Raw genomic sequence first — 22722 nt, forward strand, 5'->3', positions numbered from 1 at the left:
CTCTATCTCACTGCATTTAAAATTGTAAACCGTCATTACAGTTCCTGATAGATAGAGCTCAACAATTGGCAAAACCAATTGGACGAGTAAGCAATGGAAGTTTTGCGGTAATCTACATGTTACAACTCAGAAAAGTAATTGACATGTAACACAAACAGTCCTTCGCTTTCTCTTCCGTCTCTCATCAGGTCACTCGCTCCTACAGTGCTACTGTCCTACTAAACCTTGGCGAGGTGCGCCGAGAAGCGCTGTCGCTTGTAGCACTCCGTGGCGAGCAGCTCCTCCCGGCTGAGCAACACGGCCCGGAGCGCCGCCTGCAACGCCGGCCGTGACGACATGCCCTCGCCGTCCGCGGCCGCCTTCTGCCCGCCGACATCCAGCTCGAGGACGCTTCTTGTCCTCCCGCCGACGGTGGTAATCTCCGCGCGCACCGCCCTCGCGCTGACCGACCGCACGGCGCGGCCCAGCTCGGACATCAGCCCCGGGCGGTCGGCGCAGCACACCCACGCCCTGACGCGCCTGGTGGCGGCTCTCTCCCCGCCGTGCCAGCAGTAGTGCCCCTCCTCGACGCCGACCTCGTCGCCTTCCCCGGGGACGGCCACGGTCGCGCCAGCCACGGCGGCGTCCGCCTCGCCCCGCAGCTCCCTAACGTGCCGCACCACCTCCCCGAGCAGCGCCGCCTTGTCCATCTGCATGCGCGAAAGTTTGCAACCGTGTTCACCAGGCCCTACCCGCGCGTCACATGCATCAGATCAGACGAGTAAGCACTTACTCGGGAAGCCGAGGGGAGGAGGGTGCGGAGCGTGGCGAGGTGGGCGTTGATGCGCTGCCGCCGCTTGCGCTCCGCCTCGCTGTGGCTCCTGCTCGGCCTGCTCCTCGTCATCGTCGCCGCCTGAGCCGAGCACTCACCGTCCATTGCCGCCTCCGCTTCGTCGCTCCGAACAGGCACCATCGCGCTTGTGTGCTTGAACCGGTTTTGAAAGCAAAAGAGGCGGGAAGCCGAGGAAGTGGGCAGAGTACGTGCAGCTCTCGTTTGCTCCCCGGTGCATACCGAGCTGTTAAATACCCTGCGCGTCCGGCTGCCGACACACGGCTTCACTGCGACTCGGCGGGCACCGGCAGCGGCAGCGAATGTGTTGGCGTATCGATCTGCGGCGTGGTCGGGTCGGAGAAGAAAAGTTGCATGTGGTTTCCGTCGGTTTGACGCCTTTCGCGCGCCAGTAAAAGGTGATCGGCCGGCAGCGGCAACTGCAGCGGCTTCACGTATGTCGCCCAACGAGTAACCTCTTCTGGGGTGATTAACTAGTCCAAGCTCTCGCCTTTGCAATAATCGCTGCTGCATCTCACGGGCCTCAATTTGAAGCGTGATTTGTCGGAGGCGCTGCGCCACAGTTTCTCGCTTTTTTCGGATCGTCTTACACTAATATATATGTCGGTTCTTGGCACATACCAGTGTACTTACCCGCGCACGATCAATCATGTGCAAATGGCATTTCTGCACGATATATCTATGGTACCGAAATTTGTACCATGCACTAAAATATGGTACTTCTAAGGATGGCAAAAGGCTTACTTTACGGCATATCGTTGCTTGGTGCCGACCTAAAGATTAGTGGTGGATTCAGAGCTACTAAGTAAGGAGCTCTCATTTTTCCTTCTCTTTTTTTTTCTTCTTCCTCTTTCATGACAGGTACGTCCCGAGGATAAGGGTCACCGGGGTTGGATCCGCCCCTGCTCGAGGTCTAGCCAAGAATAAAAAGGTTATGGATCGACGTAAGAGCTCATTTGTTGCGGGTACTGGCAGATGATCTAACGAACATAGTATGATTCACAAAAAAAATAAAAGAACTATGAAGTATGAACTCTGTCCTGCCTTGCGTTCTTTCCGAGGGTCTCGCTGCACGAAAACGGGCCCCTCCAGAGAGAGCACTGCTTTGCGTAAATCCCTAACAGTGGTCAAAATTCTCCAAGCTTTTGCCGTTGCTTCCCCTAGATCCAGTAACATGTCGAGACCATTTGTCACCCCGGCCGGCACACTGACGAACAAAAGCGATGGACGACAGGAGATGGCCATTCTCTTTAACCATGTCCTCCATGGCCCCCTCGCGCTGTAACAACGAGCACTCCCCTTTAGGTTACATAAAGCGAGGTGAAAAGTACACGCCGTTGCCGGTGCATCATGCATCATGCCGTGGTCTCACGTCTCCGGTAGTAAAAGAGAGTCTGTTCTGGTCGACGGTCTTTCCAGGGTCCGGTCAGCGACGGCCGACGGCATCGTTCACGCGTCTCGAGAATCGAGAGACGAGCAAGGAGATGACATCGTGCGCGTACATGAACGAGGGGGACACGGCCGCCTGGCCCTTCAACCCATTTCGCTCCGTTTTTGGCTGACACGCAGTGTAGCGAACAGGGAGTGTGCAATCCTGCTTACATGCCGTCAATGGCGTGCAGTGCAGAGTCCTCTGCTGAGGAGACATCGTGTCATCGCGACATTGACGACAGGCGGGCCAAGCGCGTCATAAGATGACCGGGCAGGTACGACGTGCATGCATCAATCGCGTCGGTCGGCGAGGGAGAACAGCCTCTCTGACCGACGACGTTGGGTTGTGGACTGTGGAAGCCGATCGATCCTCGGACATCGAATGTGGGCAAGAAGTTAATTTTGAGCATCTCGCAGCGGTTTGTAAGTGCCTGAGAACGACCACAGAGTTTGCTGCTTGGGGCATTTGTTGAACGGCAAGGCAACGGCGTGATGGACTCGCCGCCATGATGGCAAGTTATACTAGTACATTGTCAGTTGCAGAAGAACCTGAAATTTATCAGAGAACAACCAGGTAAGCTAGTGGAGCTTCAATTGATCCTTCCTCCTGTACAAAAGATAGACAAATGAACATCCCTACTGTCAATTGCACGGCATTGTAGGGCTCGGAGAATCTTCCACTGCAATCATCATAAACCGCTCTCAAGAATGTCCTGTGTATAATACAGCCTCATTCAACATAAGATGGGAGGATAGAGAGATTCAACTATAAAACAGCCTCATTCAACTATAAACTGAAGAAGAAAGCACGAACTGTCTGCGAAACATCCTTGATGAACAGCCTAGCAGCAAAGCAAAAAAAAAAAAGTCGACAGCAGCACGGTTCAATGAAGAAGATACAATCATGGTGCCCTGGTGAGATCATCAGCATGTACATTTAGTGTATTATCACCGGTCACTAGATTTTTCCAGCAATCTTCGTAGCACGACATTGTAATAAGGGCAGCCAAAGTGTGAAATTTAGGTGCTTTAAATTGACATGAGCAGAATTGACATAATAAACCATTTTATTCATTGCCGCACATTCCTACACAGAGCATAGCTTATAATAGCACCAAACTTAAATGTACAACAATCAGTACCAAGGCGCTACTCCTCCATAATCCTAGATCAACACAGCTATCTCTAGAAGAGTCATGAAATTAGACAACAAGAAAATACAATATCTTGTTGTCAAATTTGAGGGGTTGCTAACATCTAAAGCATAGTGGCAAGAAAGGCAATGTGGTATGAATCAGAAAATTAACATTATCCGGCAAAGAAAGAACTCTTCCATCACCAAATTGCCATTCTCCTCGTGAAAGATCCTGTCAACATCAAATGGGACTTCAACCTGCGGGCAAATGCTTTGGCTGACAACAATTACAATGTGATCAATTCAATATCCCAACTAAGCCATCTGATCTCATGATCATTTTTCTCTAATTCATATCAATCATATTTGTCAATATAAATCACGATTTACTCTTGTTCTTACTGCCTTTGGGGCGACCACGCTTCTTAGCCCCCACCTTCACTCTCATAGGCTTTGCTGGCGGTGTCGCAGCCGGCACCTCTACCGGTACCTCTGCTGCAGCACTAACTGGCACCCCATTCTCAGCATTATCGCCAACATTATGTTTAGCACCACCAGTACCTCCAAGCCAAGGCGCATTCAGCTGATCTGGTCCCTGCGGTTGTGAATTGACCATTCTTTCAAAGCCTGGGCACCCAGGGAACCCAACGGGGAAGAATCCCCAGGTGCAGTAATACATGTCAGTGCCCGGCACAATAGGCGGCGGATCAGCCATCGCCTCGGCTACAAACGGCTGGCGGCAACTGGGGCACATCAGCTTGCGTGTCTCATAGAGGCGGTCGTACTGATGAATGTGGCAGCACGCCATGCACACCGTCCAGAACGTCGACGGAGGCGGCGCGCCAGACTCCACCGGTGGGGCCATTGCAGCTGCCGGTGTTTGGGGAGCAGGCGGAGGCGGAGTTGGCCGTGTTTGAGGAGCAGGAGGCGGCGGCTTTGGCCGTGGAGGGGGAGCAGCCGGCGGCGGTGTTGGCCGTGGAGGAGGAGCAGCCGGCGGTGGTGTTGGCCGTGGAGGAGGAGCAGCCAGCGGCGGAGTCGGCCGAGGTGGGGAAGTAGCCAGCGGCGGAGTCGGCCGAGGTGGGGGAGTAGCCAGCGGCGGAGTCGGCCGTGGTGGGGGAGTAGCCGACGACGGAGCTGGCCGTGGATGCAGCGGTGATTGCGACTGCGGCTGTAGCTGCGGTCGATTTGGAGCAGGCGAGTGGTATGCGCGAGCTGCTGCTGCTGCGGCGGCGGCGGCGTCGAGCTCCGCGTCGAGGGCGGATTTAAGGACGGGGTCAGAGAGGAAAGCCCAGGCGTCGGCGACGAGGCGGGCGGCGTCGGCGAAGGCAAGCGAACAGGGGCGATCGGGGTGGGAGCGATTAAGGAGGAACGAGAGCCGGCGGTAGTGGGAGTGGATGGCATCCGGGTGGCGTGATGCGGGGTTTGCGGGGTCTAGGCCAAGCACGGCGTAGGGATCGGGCTGGCCGTTGGGGAAGCGCCGGCGCTGGGCGGCCAGGAGGGCGGCGGCGGCGGCGTGGAGGTCGTCGGCGCCCGGGGTGTGGGGGTCCGCGGCCAGGGCCTGGGAGGCGAACTGCTTGCACCCCTCGAGGTCGCGCGCCACCAGGAGCTTCTCGGCCACGCTCAGCCATTGCTCCGCTCGCCGCCTCGGGGTGCCGGCGCCGGCGGCGGACGGATCCATTGGGTGGGGGGAGAGGTGGTGGACTGGGGTTTCGGGATGGATTGGTGGAAGAAGGTTTTTTTTTTTTATAGGGATTAGTGGAAGATGTTGAGTGAGCGTAGCAATGTTCTGAAGCAGAAGTAAACAAGCACTTACCTGACCTAAATCAATGTGGTTTTAGGATCACAAGTCAATGTGATTACCTGTCATTAGGCCTTGCTTGGAACATGGGATGATGGGGAGATGCTATACTTCTACTGTCTCAGAATATGGAATTTTTCAGTTGACAAAGCACAGTTGTGGGATTGGGATCGGAAGATTGTCTTCTTCTTTTTTTTCAGCATCTTCCTACTACACGATCTATTTTGAAGATTTTTTATGTACGAAACAGAAGTCGAACTTCCGTCAGCTACATCCACCTATAGAGTTTGGCCATTGAGCTACCAGTACGTCTGCCGAAAGGTTGTCTTCTCTTCTTCCTTCAGTCAGATTCTTCCCTCTACGAGTCAGCACGAACAGCTCTTTATCTTGCTCCCTGGCATTAGTAACTCTCTCACTGCTAGATCTAGCTCCACCACCTTCGCCTATTAGCTTATCGTTTCTTTGCCTCCCAACCTCGACCGCCTCCGACGCCCACGAGCGTCATCTTGCTATCACCGCCAAGCCAACCTACCGCTGCAAATGTTCCTCTAAGCTGAGGGACTTATAAACCGTGCTAGAAAATAAGTCCCAAGCTAACTTTAATAGCGTTCATCGATAGTAAGTATTGAAAATGTCGGTCACTTAAAACTAGGAAGAGTGGGAAGAATTACATATTCTTGGCTTCCAAACAAGCCACCTCATTTGCAATAGAGATTGTTAGACTGGTTTAGCATCGATAACTGAATATGTACTTGATGGGCATCACGTGAAGAGCTTTACCTTCCCTAATGGGCATCACGTGATTTTGTGGTCAAAGGAAAACTTGTTCTTTTTTTAGGGAACACGCCCACCAGGTGGATTATTCTCGAAAACATGGTACAACTGCATCAGCTTTTACAAAAAAGCCCTTTGAAGGATCTAAAATAACAACTTGACCTTGCAGACTATTTGAAAGGACACCAAAGAAAATAAAAATTACATCCTGGTCCAGCCATGGCGCATCTAAAGCCAGCGATCTTGAACCAGTGGCACAACTACAGTGGAGCTCCTCCAAGGAAGAACAGCTGACTTCATCGAAGAGCACAGTCATCCGTGTTGGGACCTGTTGATGTGTACAACCAGAGTCATCGAGCCACCAGGGCACAGACGACTAAAAGCGTGTTTGTTTCAGTTTCGAATTGTGGCTTTCAGCTTTTATAATTCGAAACAAATAATTTTTTTATAACTTTTTATAATCTGCCTATTAGATTGCGAGAATCTGAGAAGCTAGTTTCTCTTAGTTTTTTTTATAGATTATGAAAATCCATTTTACTAAACTGTTCATAATTATTTTTTAAATCTATAATCTAAAAACTTTTCACAATTCAACATTTTACAATCCACAATCTATAAATTACTTTTTAAATTACATTTTACAATCCACAATCTATAAATTACTTTTTAAATTCCCAGCTGAAATAAACAGGCCCTAACGACCTCACCTAACGACCTCACCATGCACATCGATTGATCAGCCGGTGGTCTAGTTTGAGCTTAACCGGGCTCCACTTTGTTAACTTAAAACTTTTCCCCTTTGAATCTGGGGATAAGCAGCAACGCGCTATCAACCCGAACAGGGGAAGATTGTGTTCACCATGAAGCTCTGTGCTCATCAGAGGAGTCCAACACAGAAATTGATCGCCAAGCTCCATAGATGATGAAATGGAAAATGCGTTGCCGTGGCTACCTGATAGATGTATCATGTATGAGCAAATCCAGCGCCAAAAAGAAAAAGGGGGAACGGCACACCGGGGAGGAAGCCGGCGGCACAACCAAAAGGCATCACGCATACTGCCACAACGGGAAGCATTTTATTCTTGGGCAGAGAAGTTTTTTTTTCTATGAAGGGAATAAGGATTTATCACTGCTTTCAAACTGATATCTTTATGAAAATGACAATATGAAGCAACAAAATATACAAAACAATTGCAGACCTAAGAATCATTAGTCTTTTAGGGCCTTCTGTTCTAGCACCAGATTGGTAGAGTCTCCAAATGGCCTTTGCATCATAATCTTCAGCACCTCTCGAAAAACCTCTGCTAGACTGGTTCTACTTCGCGCCCATTTCATTGAAGCTACTGCAAAGATTTCTATGCCAATGGTTTAGCCTTTCCAATTCCTTTTCTTTGGCATGTATATCAGTGACCAGGCTTTCAGCTTGAGCCTACAAAATATCGAAGCCAAAATTAAGTTTGAGATGTTAGGAGCCACTACCATTCAGACGTAAGACAGAAAATATAGAACTAACTTGCTTAGCTGTCAACTGCTCAATGAGGCTATGTAAGATGTTTCTCCAGGACCTTCTCTGGGCTGCGTATGTAAGAGAACTGACCACTAAGATATGCAGATTAACATAAAATCGGAAAGAAGTTTCCATTGGGGTTTCCATTGGGGATAACAGCACATCACTAACAAGAAATGATATCTGCTTTCCAAGTTATACTTTGGTAGCCCATCACAAGCTTTCATAGAGGAACCATATGAATTAGGCAGAACTAAATTTGTTGATGTTTTAAAATGAAAACACCCAGCCAGTTTGCTTTCACAAATTGATTAGATCATGTATCCATTGCCGCTTAACAAGGGACTGGGCCCTTATGGGAATATAGGCAAAACTCCCATACATGGATTTGGATTCATGAACCATGCGCACCGGATGACAGGATAGACAGTTAGTCACCTCATAAAATAATGTCACTGCCCGTGGCAATAACCCTGATATAGGAAATTAGGAATGAATCTTCAAAGGCTTTATGTCCTAATTCAATAACTGGAGTGATCTTACTCCCTCCAAACATGGCAGCACCAATTCAATGATTGGAGTAATCTTACTCCCTACAAAAATGGAGACAGTATGGTGATTTGAGTGATCTTACTCCATCCAAACAAGAAGGCACCAATTCAATACTGGAGTAATCTTACTCCCTCCAAAATTGGAGACAATATGGTGGTTTAGTATTGAATATCCTGATTACTATGGTCATTTAGTTTCCATGAATCAATATGATTTTTAACTCTGTACTTTCAACAGAAAATATCTTGTTTCCATAAATATTCAAGATCACAACTTGATGATGGAAATTTATGCTCTACGAAGTCAACCAATTAAAATCCAGTGCTGAAGTGCCGTGCATAAGCAATGATCTATTAGTATATAGCGAGGCTTAAACGAATATAAATTTCCAAGATTCAGAATCTTCTCAACAAAGTATGAAAAAATACTACAAGTACTGAATGAAAAGGTTAATATTCATAGAAATCCATCGAAAGTACCAGGACTGGGATTCTTTAATGATTCTTCTTCAACCACAGACCACTCTTTCTCCAATGTTTGCACCTTGTTATCCAATAAATCCTGTGTAGGGGGATAGTTATAAAAAATAACAACTATGCATTTCAAATTCACAAAAGATGAAAAGATTCTATCAAATGACATACCAACTCTTTCTTCTTCTTCTCCAAGTTTTTAGACTTAATATTGATCAATGATTCAGCCTCCAGTAGAGCATTTCCGGTTGTTTCAGGAGCTGTAGTTGATGCTTTATGTTGAGTAGCTTCCTGCTCCTTCAGAACATTTTCAAGTTGTGCCTTCAAACTATGCTATGTTATCTCCATTTCCTGAAGAAAAAAAACATATCCTAGTAAAGTTGTTGTTCAAATCCCTATACTTAGTTGCAATAATTGGAAAAGGTGTGTTGAAAGAGGCAAATATAAATGGTCTAAAGTAAGAGATATCACAAAAGTGTAGAGCCCAAGTTGATGTATATCACGTCATAGATCAAAGCAAGATAATACTCCAAACAGGCCAATTAAAGACTTGATGATGTCTTATTCACCTTAAAGCTGGACAGCATGGATTGTTAAGAAACAGATTTAAGGTGTTTCCTTACTAATGAGAAGATGAAATAAAACTTTATTTATGCAGAGTATGCCTGACTGCTGCCTTGCTGTTTATATAAACTTAACAACCATTTTTACTTGCATTTTGATAAAATAGAAGGGAGAACAAACAAGTGAAGTAGACGGGCTAAGGTAAAGAACAAAAATCTTGGTAAAGCATTGACTTCCTCAGAAATACAAAATGAAAGGATTTTCGGCGCAGTTCGGAAAACTAAAAGAACAACAATCTCACATCATTCAACGTAAGTCTTTTTTCAGCGATAGCGTCACTTGATTATAGAGAAAAGTAATTTTATTTACTTGTTGTCTACAATATCTTACAATACTAAGGGAGTAGCTACCCCACAGTGGATAAAGCTGATTACACTGAAGTATAACATGAAAAAACAAAGATGTAATCTGCATATCATGCTTAGTAGCACCTAATTTAAGAAAACTATCAGATGATGGCATATAAGAAATGAATAAGAAAATGATGCAAGGGGTAGAACAAAGTACTTAAAGGGCACGATAGTGAACCTTCAAATTACTCTGAAGCAGGCTAGTCTCCATCCGATTTTCCAGAATTTTCTGTTGACAGTTTGATATAGCTTTCTCATAGGCTGCATTTTCTTCTCGGAGAGTTATTTCTCTCTGCTGGGCCTACAGAAATTTTACATGATCCACTATAGAAATAGGCATGCATAGGAATGCCCAACCATCCCAGTTTGAATAGCACTCAATTGTAATTCTTAAGTAATCAATTATCAATATTATTAAACTGAACCGGTCCTTGCAGGTGTCAAATGCACCAACAATATTATCGTCGTATCAGCTGACCAATTCGGGAATTTTCCAATTGCAAACAGCGAATAAGTACAAATGTACATAGGCAAATGATGTCTCTGGAGATGTTTCATATCCATGACCATAACAAATCATGTCCTCTCCCACTACCGCTCATTATAAAATCAATAGATATAAACATCAGTATGTGCACAATTGTTCCTGAACATGTTCATACGGATTTAAAATCTGTAGCCAACAAATATTCATGCACCTAGATCCAGATCCACGAATTGCACTTCTTAATCAGCTCAAATGGGCTGTGTTGAGTGTGTTCACATGTAGTTACTCCCCCAATTAGAGATCGTCATTTACCAGGATCTAAGAACACTTAGAAGCCAAAAGGTACAAGGGGCCATGCGTTAATTACTCCTTGGTGGAGGAGTGGGTGTTGAGCTGGAGAGCGAGGGCGGCGGACGAAGCGAGAGAGTGCGCTTGGAAGTGCGGCAGCCACTGCGCCACGTGCGGCGGGGGCACCCGGAGGCGCAGGTCCTAGATCACGCGCCGCAGCGAGGCCGCCCGCGCGTCCAGCTCGGCGGCGCGGAGCAGCTGCGCGCGCGTTGTCGGCCTCGTCGTCGCTGGCACCGGCCCCGCCGACCACGTTGGCTGCCCACGCAAGGATTCTGTTCACGCAAAAAGATACCACATCAAACACTCAATACTTTGTGTGCAATATCATGATGTTGTGTTGTTGAAGCTTTATCGTCGAACGTGAACCCGTCGAAGCGCAGACGGTCAATGCCTTATCCTTGTTGTAGAGATTCAAAACGAGTAATAATGTAGATTAGAAAAAAGAGCGAGATTATTAAATAGCTGGACAAAAGATAAAAGGTAATATAAATTACGTTTGATTGATTGGTTGATGATTTTAATCAGCTATAAGTCTCTTATATTTAAATAATAATAGGTTTTAGTCGTATAAGATCAGAACTCATAATACAAACCGAATAAAAATTTCTGATTTAATTCGACTATGCTTTCTAATTCTAATTTTTCTATAACTAATACATCTTCCTATTTAACCATATAAATTCTCATATATCTATCTAAGTACCTTTTATTACAATTCAATCTTCTTCAAATCAACTAAGTTCTCAATAAATACTAAATCTTATCATCAACCGATTGTCGTCATTGGTAGCGCTCCTCGGATCGAAGAAAACCTGAGATTCTTAGGTGCAAACGTAGATTCTCAAACACCACCAAATTTGAAAAAACAAACTGTGTAGTAGTAATCCGTAGGGCGATATGCTTTCTTGCTACCGGTTTGAACTGTTATCGTAGGTTTGGCATAAAAATAACTTGGAGTTGAGTCTCGTCAGCTTGCGGCCATCGCCATGGAGTAGGGTGTGCAGAAGCAAATATTTTTCGTGATGAGTGCTTGCCGCGGCCCGTGGAGAGAGCACGGAGGAGAGTGGATACTGAGTAGAAGTGTTGGGTGTGGGTGCGGGTGTTGGTGTGGCAATCACAGTCTACTGAGCGAAGGCAGAGGTGGAGGTGACAATGCGAATGTAGGTTCGAGGACGAGGAGGAGTATGGCGGTGCGGCAGGCAAGCGTCCAAATCAACCTAAAAGCGGTCGAGCGATTTATAAATTATCGTAACATGCGGGAAATGAAAAGGAGGATATGAATTGAGGAGAATTTTTAATTGTGGATCGTTTGATCATGTATAATATACAGTGTAGATTGATTAATTCTGTCATAACTTATGTATATTTATAAGGGTATAGATTGGTAGTTTAAATAGGTTCTGATTAGCTTATAAACCTTTCTGTTTTAAATATATAATCTTTGGGTTAATCTTTTTACACAAAATGATGATAAAAATATAAGAGATGTGTTATATATACGTGAACCACTCAATAAGTAGGTTAGGCTGTAAACGAATTTCAAAGATAGGATGTTACAGTTGGAGATACCATAAGCTATAATTATGTCCTCCATTATTTTTCAATCGGGACTCCGTACCCGTCTATTCCCTTTCTTAACCTTGCCTAGTAAGACAAATGAGTAACGAGGTTTGTTTAGTTACCCTTCCGTTTGAAAGTAAAGTTGGTGTAGTGGTTCTATGGAAGCATGTGGTAGTGCTACGAAGTATTCACGGAAACAAATTGGTGCATGCATCTGTGCTATGAAAGCATGGTACAAAGGCATGTAGAACGTTCTACATCAGCTATCTCTTTTGTCTTGCCACGTCGGAGAATGACTGAGGTGGTAGGGATTAGAGAGAAAAGGAAATAAATTGTCTGACATAACTTCACCATGACGGGTGGTTGATATATAGGCAAATAAGTGGGTTCCACATATTAGTGATCATATCACGAGTGAAGTTACGTCAGAGAAATTGCCGGCGGGAGAAAATGGCTAAAGATTGGCTCGTGCCCTTCTATACACGAAAGGACGACGCTAGCCTGCAAATCAAGATGCCTAGGGATGAACTAACTCACAATTGGAAGTGAAGGTCAAGGTAATGGGTGGAGTGGAAGACTTTGGTGGCCGTGGAGTGAAGGGCTTTGGCAGTGAAGAAGGACCACTGGACGGGAGAGAGGGAGGGAGAGAGATACAGTGACGTAATTGCATAGAGTGGCGTCGCCGCTCAGAACTATGTCCAAGAGGGATCGGAGAAAGAGAAGCGAAAGGGGATGAAAGACAGTCGTGTCAGTGAAAAGAGCAACTGTGAAGAAATACTTGAACCGATAGCATGAAACAATGCTAAAAGAAAATATGTTACCCATGTTTCCATGCTATGTTTTGATGGTGCGGAGGGCAGCAAGCTTCGACATCATAATTATTTAGTCCTGTAATTAAAGCCGCCCAAAGGTGTGTCCTCCATTAGTCCTGTAGTAGGGATTTAAGACATGTTACTCCCTTCTTTAAGCTTCCCTATTAGGATTAGTATCCATGGAGGTTTGTTTTGTTCCTTTGTTATCCAAGGGCGTGTAAAGATTTGCTTGATCTCCTCGGTAAAGGTTTACTTTCTCGATGGTAAAAATCGGCAAGAATGGAAATAAAAAAAACAAGCATGCTGTTAGCATCGGGGTTCATTTCTTCGCCAGCAATTGATAGAGATTTAGCAATAGACTTTTGTTAGATGAGATGTCACAATTATTTAGTCTATTATTTCTTTGGTCGAATTTTCAACCTAGTGCTAATATAATAAATGGTAATAATGCATCAGGCTGTGTATGTTTCCATTTTTTTAAAGCACTGGCCACTGGGGTCCGAGGCTTAGGAGACCCGGAGCATGCCGTCATGCTAACGTGAAATTTTTTATGATGATTTGGTATCGAGAGTGAAGCTTGATTGCAAAAAGGAAAAAGGAGGAAAAGAGTGGCGAGCATTGCGGCGTCAACGGGATAAGATCGTGGCAGCCGGAAGAAAAGACGCTTCACCGAAAGATCCATACGAGACACTGATTTATATCGTCCTTACTTGATCCAATGGTTGTTATGTGCAATCAAAAGGAAAGAGTGGGACACGTGTATGAAATTTTTTTTTATAAGATCAAATCTCATAAAATTTTCTTCCGTAACAGTCCAACAATCGATAGCCGACAGTGGTACTGTTTTGGATGGGCCAACACGGAGCACTTACCCCTTTTTTCCTTTTCCTCTGTCTTCTTGGGCTTGATCCATACAACAGCCGTGAGCTTGGGCCACATGTTGGTCCAAGCGAGTGCTTATGCAAAACAACATGTCTTTTCCTGAACTCCAATAACGTTCATCCTCTCGCTCACTCTCAAAGAAAAAGAAACTAAATATTACTTTCAGAAGAAACTAAACATTATGTTCAGAGATAAATTATTCTCCTCAACCCAGATGAATCATTATTGTGGCCCAGCATGGACTACACTACGCGTATAGGTTGCCCATCTCGATCAGCGAAAGACATAGCAGCCCCGCAGCCCCACTGAAACTGATCATCTTAACTGCAGGACCAGATCCTGTCCAAGGGGACTGCATCTGTCATGCTATGCTGAAGATGATCGAGATCGATAGCTCTTCCATCACTGCAGATGATCAGATGATAGCTACTTGCTGAACAAGAGCGTGAGACATCACACTTAACTCAACAGCAGTCGTCGAACAGTAGTAGATCGAATGCGAAAGTTCCTCACACACTGGTGAAGGTGTTCGAACTGCAAGAACAGGTGTCGGAAGTTTTGGTTTTTCAATTTCAAGCGAGAATCTTTGGAGAACCTGCTTTAATCGTTATCCACATGGCGCAGAAGAGTAAATATCATGTACTTATTGGGAGATTGTACTCTGATCATGTAGATCTATCCGTTTCAGAAAGTTGCCGTTAGTTTTTTTAAGAGTATGGGATGCACGCAGGGCGCAACCAAAGGTGGATCTAGCACACATTAACGCGAGCACACATTTTAATCACAAAACATATTCACACGTATATATACTATTTTATTAAAAATTAATAAAAAAACATAAGTATCCGTACTAAGCCTAGTACTTCGAGGACATGTTCATAGGGACAATAACTGACTGAGCATAGTTACCGTTGGTTGAGAAGTCCTTTCACACAACGATGCTACGAGAGTACCTTCATCTTAGTACAGTAATATGCTATAGTTCTGATGCTGCTGTGTGAGCTGTAACATCCGTACTTTCTGACCCCTCATGCATGGTAGCACTTGGTATGCCCTAGTCAATTCTTCAGATTCACGTACTCCGAGTAATGTTAACACGTCGGCCATCCATGCTAGTCATTTTTGGGCAACGTACGATAGGTAAACAAGCAGAGACACAGCGGAAGTTTGGTGCAGCAGGATCAACTGTCTTCAATGAGGTACTCATAAGGTTCATAATAAAAAAATTCATATCTTTTTCCTTTCGCGAAAACATAAACTTCATGTCTTATCCGCTACCTCTTTATATTTAAAAAGAGCAAACACTACTTACAAAATAAATCTTATATGTCGATCTATCACTATTGGTTCTTAATAGGCCAGCAGTGATACGACATCACTGTCGTTTCATAAGTCGTTCGAGAAGAATCAGTCATCGTGGCTTATAAACCGGCTCAACTTATCGATCGGCAGTGATGTCATGCTCTCTCATCACTGCCAACTTAGGCCCCGTTTGGTTGCAAGAAACGTTTCAGATTCTCTGGTGATTCTCTAGAATCCCTGCCAAACGCACCAAAACGTGAAACGTTTCACCTTGAATCACCTGAAACGTTTCTCATTTTTAACACTACGAGGAGAATCACCTAAAATGGTGTTTCACCCATTTCTAGAATCACTCAGGTCATTTTTCTTCAAGAATCCGAATCCAGAATCCCTGCCAAACGTTTTCAGAAAATGAGGGTGATTCACCAGAGAAACGTTTCCAGGGAGAATCTGAAACCGAAACGTTTCTGGGAGAATCTGTAGCCGTGCCAAACAAGCCCTTAACCCACCAACCCCTAATAATAGTATAACATTACTATCGGTTGGTTAAATGCGATGGCAGTTGTCGAGGATGAACTCCTATCGCAGGGATCCTGAGAGACCCCTTTTTAGAGATTCGGCCGGGGGATGATCCTGAACGAGTTCGTCGGAGAAAGAAATGGAAGTGGAAATAAATGCAACGACCGGTGGTGGGGGATGATCGACCTAGTGCAAAGAGAAATAAATGCACCGGAGTTTAGACAGGTTCGGGCCGCACGGGGGCGTAATACCCTACTCCTGTGTGGATGCAATATCCTTTCTCGAAGGGAATCATTTAAGGATATATCTGGTTACAAGGGTGTATTGTCTAACAGAGAGCTTGAGGCTCCCTTACTCTAGCTCTGCTCGAGCTTGCTTGCGGTGTTCTTCGGATGCTTTCTCGTGTATCTCTCTGATCTTGTTCGCTTTCGTGTTTTTCTCCTTTTGTATTTTGGATCTCTCTTTGAGTGCTATCTTCCTGTGTTATCCATCACTTCCTTTTATACACTCGCCGACCACGACTTACCCCAAATGGGAAAGAGGGGGCTCAAGTTCCAAGACGCTACGACTGAGAAAGGCGTCATCATTCCCTCTGGGCGAAGTGACAGGGGCGGTGGAAAAACGCGGCGCGCATCCGACCGCCCGTCACTGTGGACGTCCTGGCGCCGTTGAGAGGGCCCACCGGGCGGCCACAGAGGCACCCGGCGCGCCCACCCTGTCTTGTTCTTCTGCCAGGGCAGGGTGGCAGGCGGAACGCTTTGATCCTGGCAACGTTATCCCGAGACACCCTGGATGATACGGGACGGGACCCGTGCAATTAATGGACCCACGCCCCCCTGCCAAAGCATGGCAGGGACTGACACTGCGGCGGGAGCAGTTGGGAATGTCAGAATGTCAGGATGTCAGGCCGCGCATGCCCATTAAATGCGGCCTCGAACCTTTGACTGGTTGACACCTCGTTGATGGGTCTTTCTGGGTCGTCGGGGCGTCGGGTGTTCTTGCGCGAACCTTCGGGGAACCGAGTGCTCGGGGGCTGCCACGTGCAGCCCCGAGCACTCTCTCCCGAGCACTTCTGTAGAACCTTCGGGGAACCGAGTGCTCGGGGGCTGCCACGTGCAGCCCCGAGCACTCTCTCCCGAGCACTTCTGTAGAACCTTCGGGGAACCGAGTGCTCGGGGGCTGCCACGTGCAGCCCCGAGCACTCTCTCCCAAGCACTTCTGTAGAACCTTCGGGGAACCGAGTGCTCGGGGGCTGCCACGTGCAGCCCCGAGCACTTCTGTTCGGCCCATCGGGGGACTATGGTACTCGGGGGCGAGCGGGCACCTCCCCGAGCACTTTCTTCCCGGTACTTGGACTCTGCGGGTCATCGGGGAACTGGGGTGCTCGGGGACCAGAGGCTGTGGCCCCGAGCACCTTCTCCTGGAACTTAGATTTTCCTCATCCTGTAGGAGGGACCTCGCAGGATGATGACACGTGGTGGACGGCCGGCCTGATCTCGGGACTCAGGGACCCCCGGTTCCTGATACACCGACAGCAGTGATGCCACGTTCTCCAAGCTCAAGTTAACAGACAGTTCGATTAGAACTTTCTCTCCTCTTCACAAACTCTCACATGGCAGCACCCCACTTCATTCCTTCCCCTTTTGATTTTCCACCACTTAAACTCATTTTTTGTCAAGAAAAATGTCTAGATAAGCTCTCTCTAGCTATCCAAACAGAACCCATTCTTTCCTCTCCATTTGCTAATTTGCCTTTTCTTTACTTTTTGAGCAAGTGAACCCTGGATTTTTCTCAAACAGCAAGCAAGCTTCTAGGAGCCTCTTGAGCTCAAGTAAGTTAAAATCCTCAAGTTATATCCAATATTTAGCATTTAAACTCAAAATATTACCTTAAAAACTAAAGTTGATCTTATCCTTTATTTTGATTTTTAATGAATTAGAAAATTTTGCCATTATATTTAGATATGTAGCAAGATCCAATTGTATTTTAGATATTTTATTTAATTAGCAAGCTCCAATATAGAAACTTTATGTATGAGCGTATTTATTTTTTATATTTTCTTAATGAGTCATAGATAAAGGGTTGAATAATAAAGAAAATTTCTATGTATGGCACCAAAAAATACTCATTGTAAGCGGACACGAAAGCATGTAAAATGCGGCTCCTTTAACCTGGACCAATTGCCAGTAATAGATGTCGAGATAATTTATTTGTTGGTGATCGCAAAACCTTCTAGATGTTATGAATTTAGATTTACAATAATGATATAATTGTAGATGGACATAAGATGGATGTACGATGCGAGCCATGTCAGCGTAGAGTACAAGAACGACATGGATTGTTTCTTGGTACAAGCCGCGACGTAAAAGTCAAATACACAGTCTAATACATGTGCTATCCATGTGTCGATTACGAGAATAAGAAGCAGTTTTCACCACCCAGCAGATACATTCTCACTTGATTCCAAGGGGCTTTATGTCTAGCTATACTCGTTGGACCAAGCACGGTGGAGCTGAGATCGTATAGGAAGGATAATACATTGGCAGAGGAGACGAAGACTTATGGACCGATATGCCGGTTGATGAATACACTGATATGCCACCTGCAAGAGATACGTTGGTCGATGATGATCTAGAGGAGATGTTGGCCGACGTTGACTCCAACGTCGACGCTAATGATCTGGAGCAGATGTTGCGTGATGAGGAGGGGAACTTCACCAATGAAAGAGAGTATCAAAAATTTTAGCGTATAGTAGAGCACTCTAAAACACCGTTGTTTCTGGGCTACGAGAAGGAGCACACAAAGTTGTGTAGCATGCTTTCACTGCTATAATTAAAGACAAGTAACGGGTGGTCTGATACAAGCTTCACAAAATAGTTACTGTTATTGCAGAAATTGCTTTCAAAGAAAAATGTGCTGCCAGAAACACGTACCAGGTCAAACAGGTTATGTTCCCATTGGGGTTAGAAGTGTAGAAAATACATGCATATCCAAACGATTGCATGTTGTATCACGAAGAGCATGCAGACTTGGAAGCGTGTCTCATCTATGGTGCGCCACGGTACAAGCGTGACTGTGATGATATCGATGGTGAAGGAAAGAATAAAAGGCCTCCCGTCAAGGTGATGAGGTATTTTTCTATAGTCCCCTGTTTGGAGCGTTCATTCGCGAACAAAAGTCATACCGAACTGATGCGGTGGCACGTCGAGGAGCACAAGGATGATGGAATACTAAGACACCCCACTGATTCTACGTAGTGAAGAAACATCGATAGGAAATGCAAGGAGCCCTTTGCAGAAGATGTAAGGAATATAAGATTTGAGTTGAGTACGTATGGGATGAATCCATTCGGCAACATAAGCAGTAGTCATAGCACTTGGCCTGTGACTCTATGTATCTACAACCTTCTTCCTTGGTTGTGTATGAATCGGAAGTACATTATGATGCCGATGCTGATACCAGGGTCGAGGAAACCTGGCAACGATATCGATGTCTACTTGAAACCATTAATGAAAAATGTTATAATACTATGGAAAGATGGTGTGCAGGTATATGATGCATACAAACGAGAGAACTTCACCCTATGCGTAATGCTGTTCATAAAAATTTAGGATTGGCCAGCCCTTGGCAACCTATTAGACCAGACTGTCAAAAGCTAATGTGCATGCGTGCATTATTTGGATGAAACGAAGAGCTTATGGCTGAATAATAGCCGAAAAATGGTGTACCTAGGTCATCGTAAATTTCTTCACAAGTATCACCCGTACTGCAGCAACAGGAGAGCTTTTGATGACAAAATTGAGACTCGATCACCTCCTAAGCATCGCACTGGGAGATAGGTATATGAGATGGTAAAGGGACTTAGGGTTATCCTTGAAAAGAGACGCGGAAGTACACCGGTTTTGAAATATAATCTTAGAGCTCCTGTGTTCAAAAAGAAATATGTTTTTATGACTTAGCTTATTGGCTGGATTTGGTGGTTCGACACGTAATTGATGTCATGCACATTGAGAAAAACATGTGTGATAGCTTGATTGTTACGTTACTAGACATACCTGGCAAAACAAATGATACACTATAAGTACAGAAGGACCTAAAATGTTTGAAACTCAGTTAGGATCTATATCCCAAAGATATGGAAGAACACGACAAATATCTTAGTCACGCTAGCTACAGTATGAGCAAGGCGGAGAAAATTATAATGTGCAAGTGCTTGCTTGGAATCAAAATTCTGTTCGGTTACTCGGCCAATATAAAAAAACTAGTAAACATGAAAGATTTGAAATTAACTGGCATGAAGTCTCATGATTGTCATATGAGGATGACACAGATGAGGTATTCTGCCGCCGAAGGTCCGTAACCTAATCATAAAGCTGTGTTCGTTCTTCAACGCGATATCACAGAAGGTCATCGATCCGACCAAGCTAGATAAGCTATAGGAAGACGTGATCGAGACTCTATCCCAGCTTGAGGTGTTGTTCCCTCCATCGTTTTTTGATATTATGTTGCATATCATTGTTCACATTGTGAAAGACATACAGATTCTTTGCTCCGTGTTTCCTTATCAGATGTACCCTTTCGAGATGTTCATGGAAGTTCTAAAGAAATATGTTCGTAACCAAAAACATTCGAAAGGCTGCATGGTTGAGGGCTGGGGAATCGAGGAGGTCATTGATTTCTGTGTTGACTATATAAATCTCAAATCAATTGGTGTGCATGTATCTCTCGATGAGGGGAGGCTAAAGGGGAAAAGGACGATAGGTGCAAACTCATTCCGCACTAATGACCATGTTTCATTCACGCAAACATATTTTATAGTTCTACAATAATTAGTTATAGTGGACCCATATGTCGAAGAACACCAGAAGATGCTACGCACTAGAAACCCAGGGAAGTCCGGTGTTTGGATCACACGAGAGCACCGAGATCATTTTGGCGCCTGGTTATGTAGACGGGTGATGTATAAGCAGATAGAATGTGCTCGGTTGATTGTGTTGGCTCATGGACCGTCAACTACAATCCTCACATTCTAAGAATATGACATAAATAGCATACATTTTATACGAGAGCTTAGGATAATAAGAGCACCAAACAAAATAGCGGTGTCCGTATAAATACCTATGACTGCAATGGAAATAGGGAGACCTACTACGTAATCGTAGAGAAGATCTGGGAGCTCGACTATGGAGTGTTAAAGGTTCCTCTTTTCCGGTGCCAATGGGTCAGACTCCCAGGGGTGTGAAGATCGACAGGTATGGTATGACTACAGTGGACCAAAAACTCGTTGGATACAGAGAAGAACCATTTGTACTTGAGAATGATGTTATGCAAGTCTTCTATGTAAAGGACTCGGACCTAGATAACAAGGAGGAGCACCACGTGATTCTTTTAGGAAAAAGAAGGATTGTCGGAGTAGAGAATGTTGTTGATGAGGAAGACTACAATCAATTCGACACGCTACCTCTTTTCGGAGAGGACGTCGACATAGGTCCCATGGAAGACACTGACGAACTTCCCTATGTACGACGTGATCATAATGAAGGGCGAACCTTTAAAACAAAGTAGCTAAATTGTATTAATTACTATGTATGAATTTGATTTAGATGCAATTATACCTCGCTTTGTTATGGAAGCTTCAATTAGTAGTTTATGGTGGAAGGTGTACTTATTTTGAGCATATTGATTTTTAATTTTTAATAATGAATTAGCAATAGCACAAGCTAGCACTATTGCTATGTATTACTATTTCTTATTTATAATGAATTACCTATAGTTATGAGCATATTTATTTTCAATTTTAATGATTTAAAATATTTAACAATGAAATTAAGATATATAGGAAGCTCTAATTATATATTTAATTAATTAGCAAACCCCAATATAGAAACTTAGGTATGAACATACTATTTTAATTTTTTATTGAATTAGAAAATTGAACCAGGAAACTTAGGTATATACAAAACTTAATTTTGGTATATAGCAAGATTAAATTTAAATAAATATGTATTAGGATTTTAGTCAATAGAATGTTAATAAATATAGATAGTATAAACTCAATTGAAATCGCTTGAGTAACGCAGCGGTTTATTCGGTCTTACTTGGTGCAGGTCATGGGTTCGAGTCTCTGCGCGCGCGCGTGAAGCTAAAATAATTTTTGCACCCTGCGACACCAACAGTGAAAGGGGTTTCACTACCGGTGGACATATTGGACTGGTAGTGAAACTACTTTCAGTGCCGGTGGACTTATTAGGGTAGCAGTGAAAGTAGTTTCACTGCAGGTAGTCCTCTTGAGTTGGCAGTGAATGTACAATTTCACTGTCGGTGGTCATATTGAGCCGGCAGCGAAAGTCCTCTCTTATAAAATGGCTCGATGCCCTGCGCCCTTTGATGCTTAGAAAATTTTTCCCCTTCCCTGTGCCATCCGCCGAAATGCCTCCTAACGCCTAGGAGCCCATGCCGTCGGAGGACCACGAGCCCGCACCGACGAGCCCATGCCCGCTGTCCCTGTCCTCCTCAATGCTATCGTTCTCCTCCCCGACACCATCGTCGTCCTCCTCCCCGGCGCCATTCATATCCTCCTCGATGTTCAGCCCGTACACCCCGCCGCCTAGACCCTTGTCGTCTTGCAGGTATCGGCCATTCTAAGCTTTAATTCTGTGCTACATTTGACCGATTTGAGATCTGAGGGGATTCCAATGGTGATTTTTGGGGTAACTGATCGATCATGAGGACCACGTTAGCTTGGAATGTTGGATTAGAGGATGAGAGGAGAGGGGGTTCCAGTGGTGATTGTTGGGGTAACTGAATCATCTTTCTTATTTTCAAGTTTGTTGATGTGCTATGAAATGGCATATCATCGGTACATCATTGACATATTCGAAGAGAGAAATAATGCGTGGATATTGCCAGCTGGACAGAGAGATTGGTTTATTTAGTTGTAAAGAGAGTTCAAGTGTTTAATAGAATTAATCATATGTCAATGGAAATCGATATTGCAATGTAATTACACATGCATATCACCAATGCAATATATTGATTGATTTAGTCCAAAAGAGAGTTCAGCATGTATGTGTATAGCCAACTTAAAAGAATGTGTTTTTAATATAGACTCTGGTTATCTACATTGTTTCTTATTTTTCTATGTGTGGAACATACGCACGACTTGTTAGTTTCATGCTCTTCAGTAGCAAATGGTTTTACCTATACTGATACTCTGTTTGATTAGGCTGTGGATAGGGTGCATTTGTTTCAATATTGTTTTAGAATTAGAATTACTGGCTTATGAATTTTGTATGCATGGTCTTTGGTGTTAGTTTGGTTAGTAGTATATCATTTTTGC

General features: G+C 44.7%; 2 protein-coding genes and 1 pseudogene across 2 annotated transcripts; all 3 read right to left on the reverse strand.

The window, feature by feature from the left end:
- Window positions 1-163: 163 nt before the first annotated feature.
- Window positions 164-1467, reverse strand: LOC133902423 (transcription factor bHLH30-like). The gene is made up of 2 exons (XM_062344005.1): window positions 773-1467; window positions 164-689 (listed from the first exon to the last, which is right to left on the reverse strand). Exons 1-2 carry the CDS (start codon window positions 1340-1342, stop codon window positions 219-221), a joined length of 1041 nt encoding a protein of 346 aa, XP_062199989.1. The 5' UTR covers window positions 1343-1467; the 3' UTR covers window positions 164-218.
- A 1827-nt stretch (window positions 1468-3294) lies between these two features.
- On the reverse strand, window positions 3295-5214 carry LOC133902485 (uncharacterized). The gene has a single exon (XM_062344083.1). It carries the CDS (start codon window positions 5071-5073, stop codon window positions 3775-3777), a length of 1299 nt encoding a protein of 432 aa, XP_062200067.1. The 5' UTR covers window positions 5074-5214; the 3' UTR covers window positions 3295-3774.
- Window positions 5215-7067: 1853 nt separating this feature from the next.
- LOC133901400 (uncharacterized) lies at window positions 7068-13619 on the reverse strand (annotated as a pseudogene).
- Between the last annotated feature and the right edge of the window lie 9103 nt (window positions 13620-22722).

This window comes from Phragmites australis, chromosome 20, assembly GCF_958298935.1.
Source record: "Phragmites australis chromosome 20, lpPhrAust1.1, whole genome shotgun sequence".
Lineage (NCBI taxonomy): Eukaryota > Viridiplantae > Streptophyta > Magnoliopsida > Poales > Poaceae > Phragmites > Phragmites australis.

What these genes read in the sequence shown, in the direction of transcription:
- LOC133902423 (XM_062344005.1), bottom strand. Translation starts at nt 1,342, where the DNA reads ATGCAGCAGCGATTATTGCAAAGGCGAGAGCTTGGACTAGTTAATCAC. An exon ending in TCCTCCCCTCGGCTTCCCGA is followed by an intron (nt 690 to 772) that starts GTAAGTGCTTAC and finishes TCGCGCATGCAG; the next exon opens with ATGGACAAGGCGGCGCTGCT.
- LOC133902485 (XM_062344083.1), bottom strand. Translation starts at nt 5,073, where the DNA reads ATGGATCCGTCCGCCGCCGGCGCCGGCACCCCGAGGCGGCGAGCGGAG.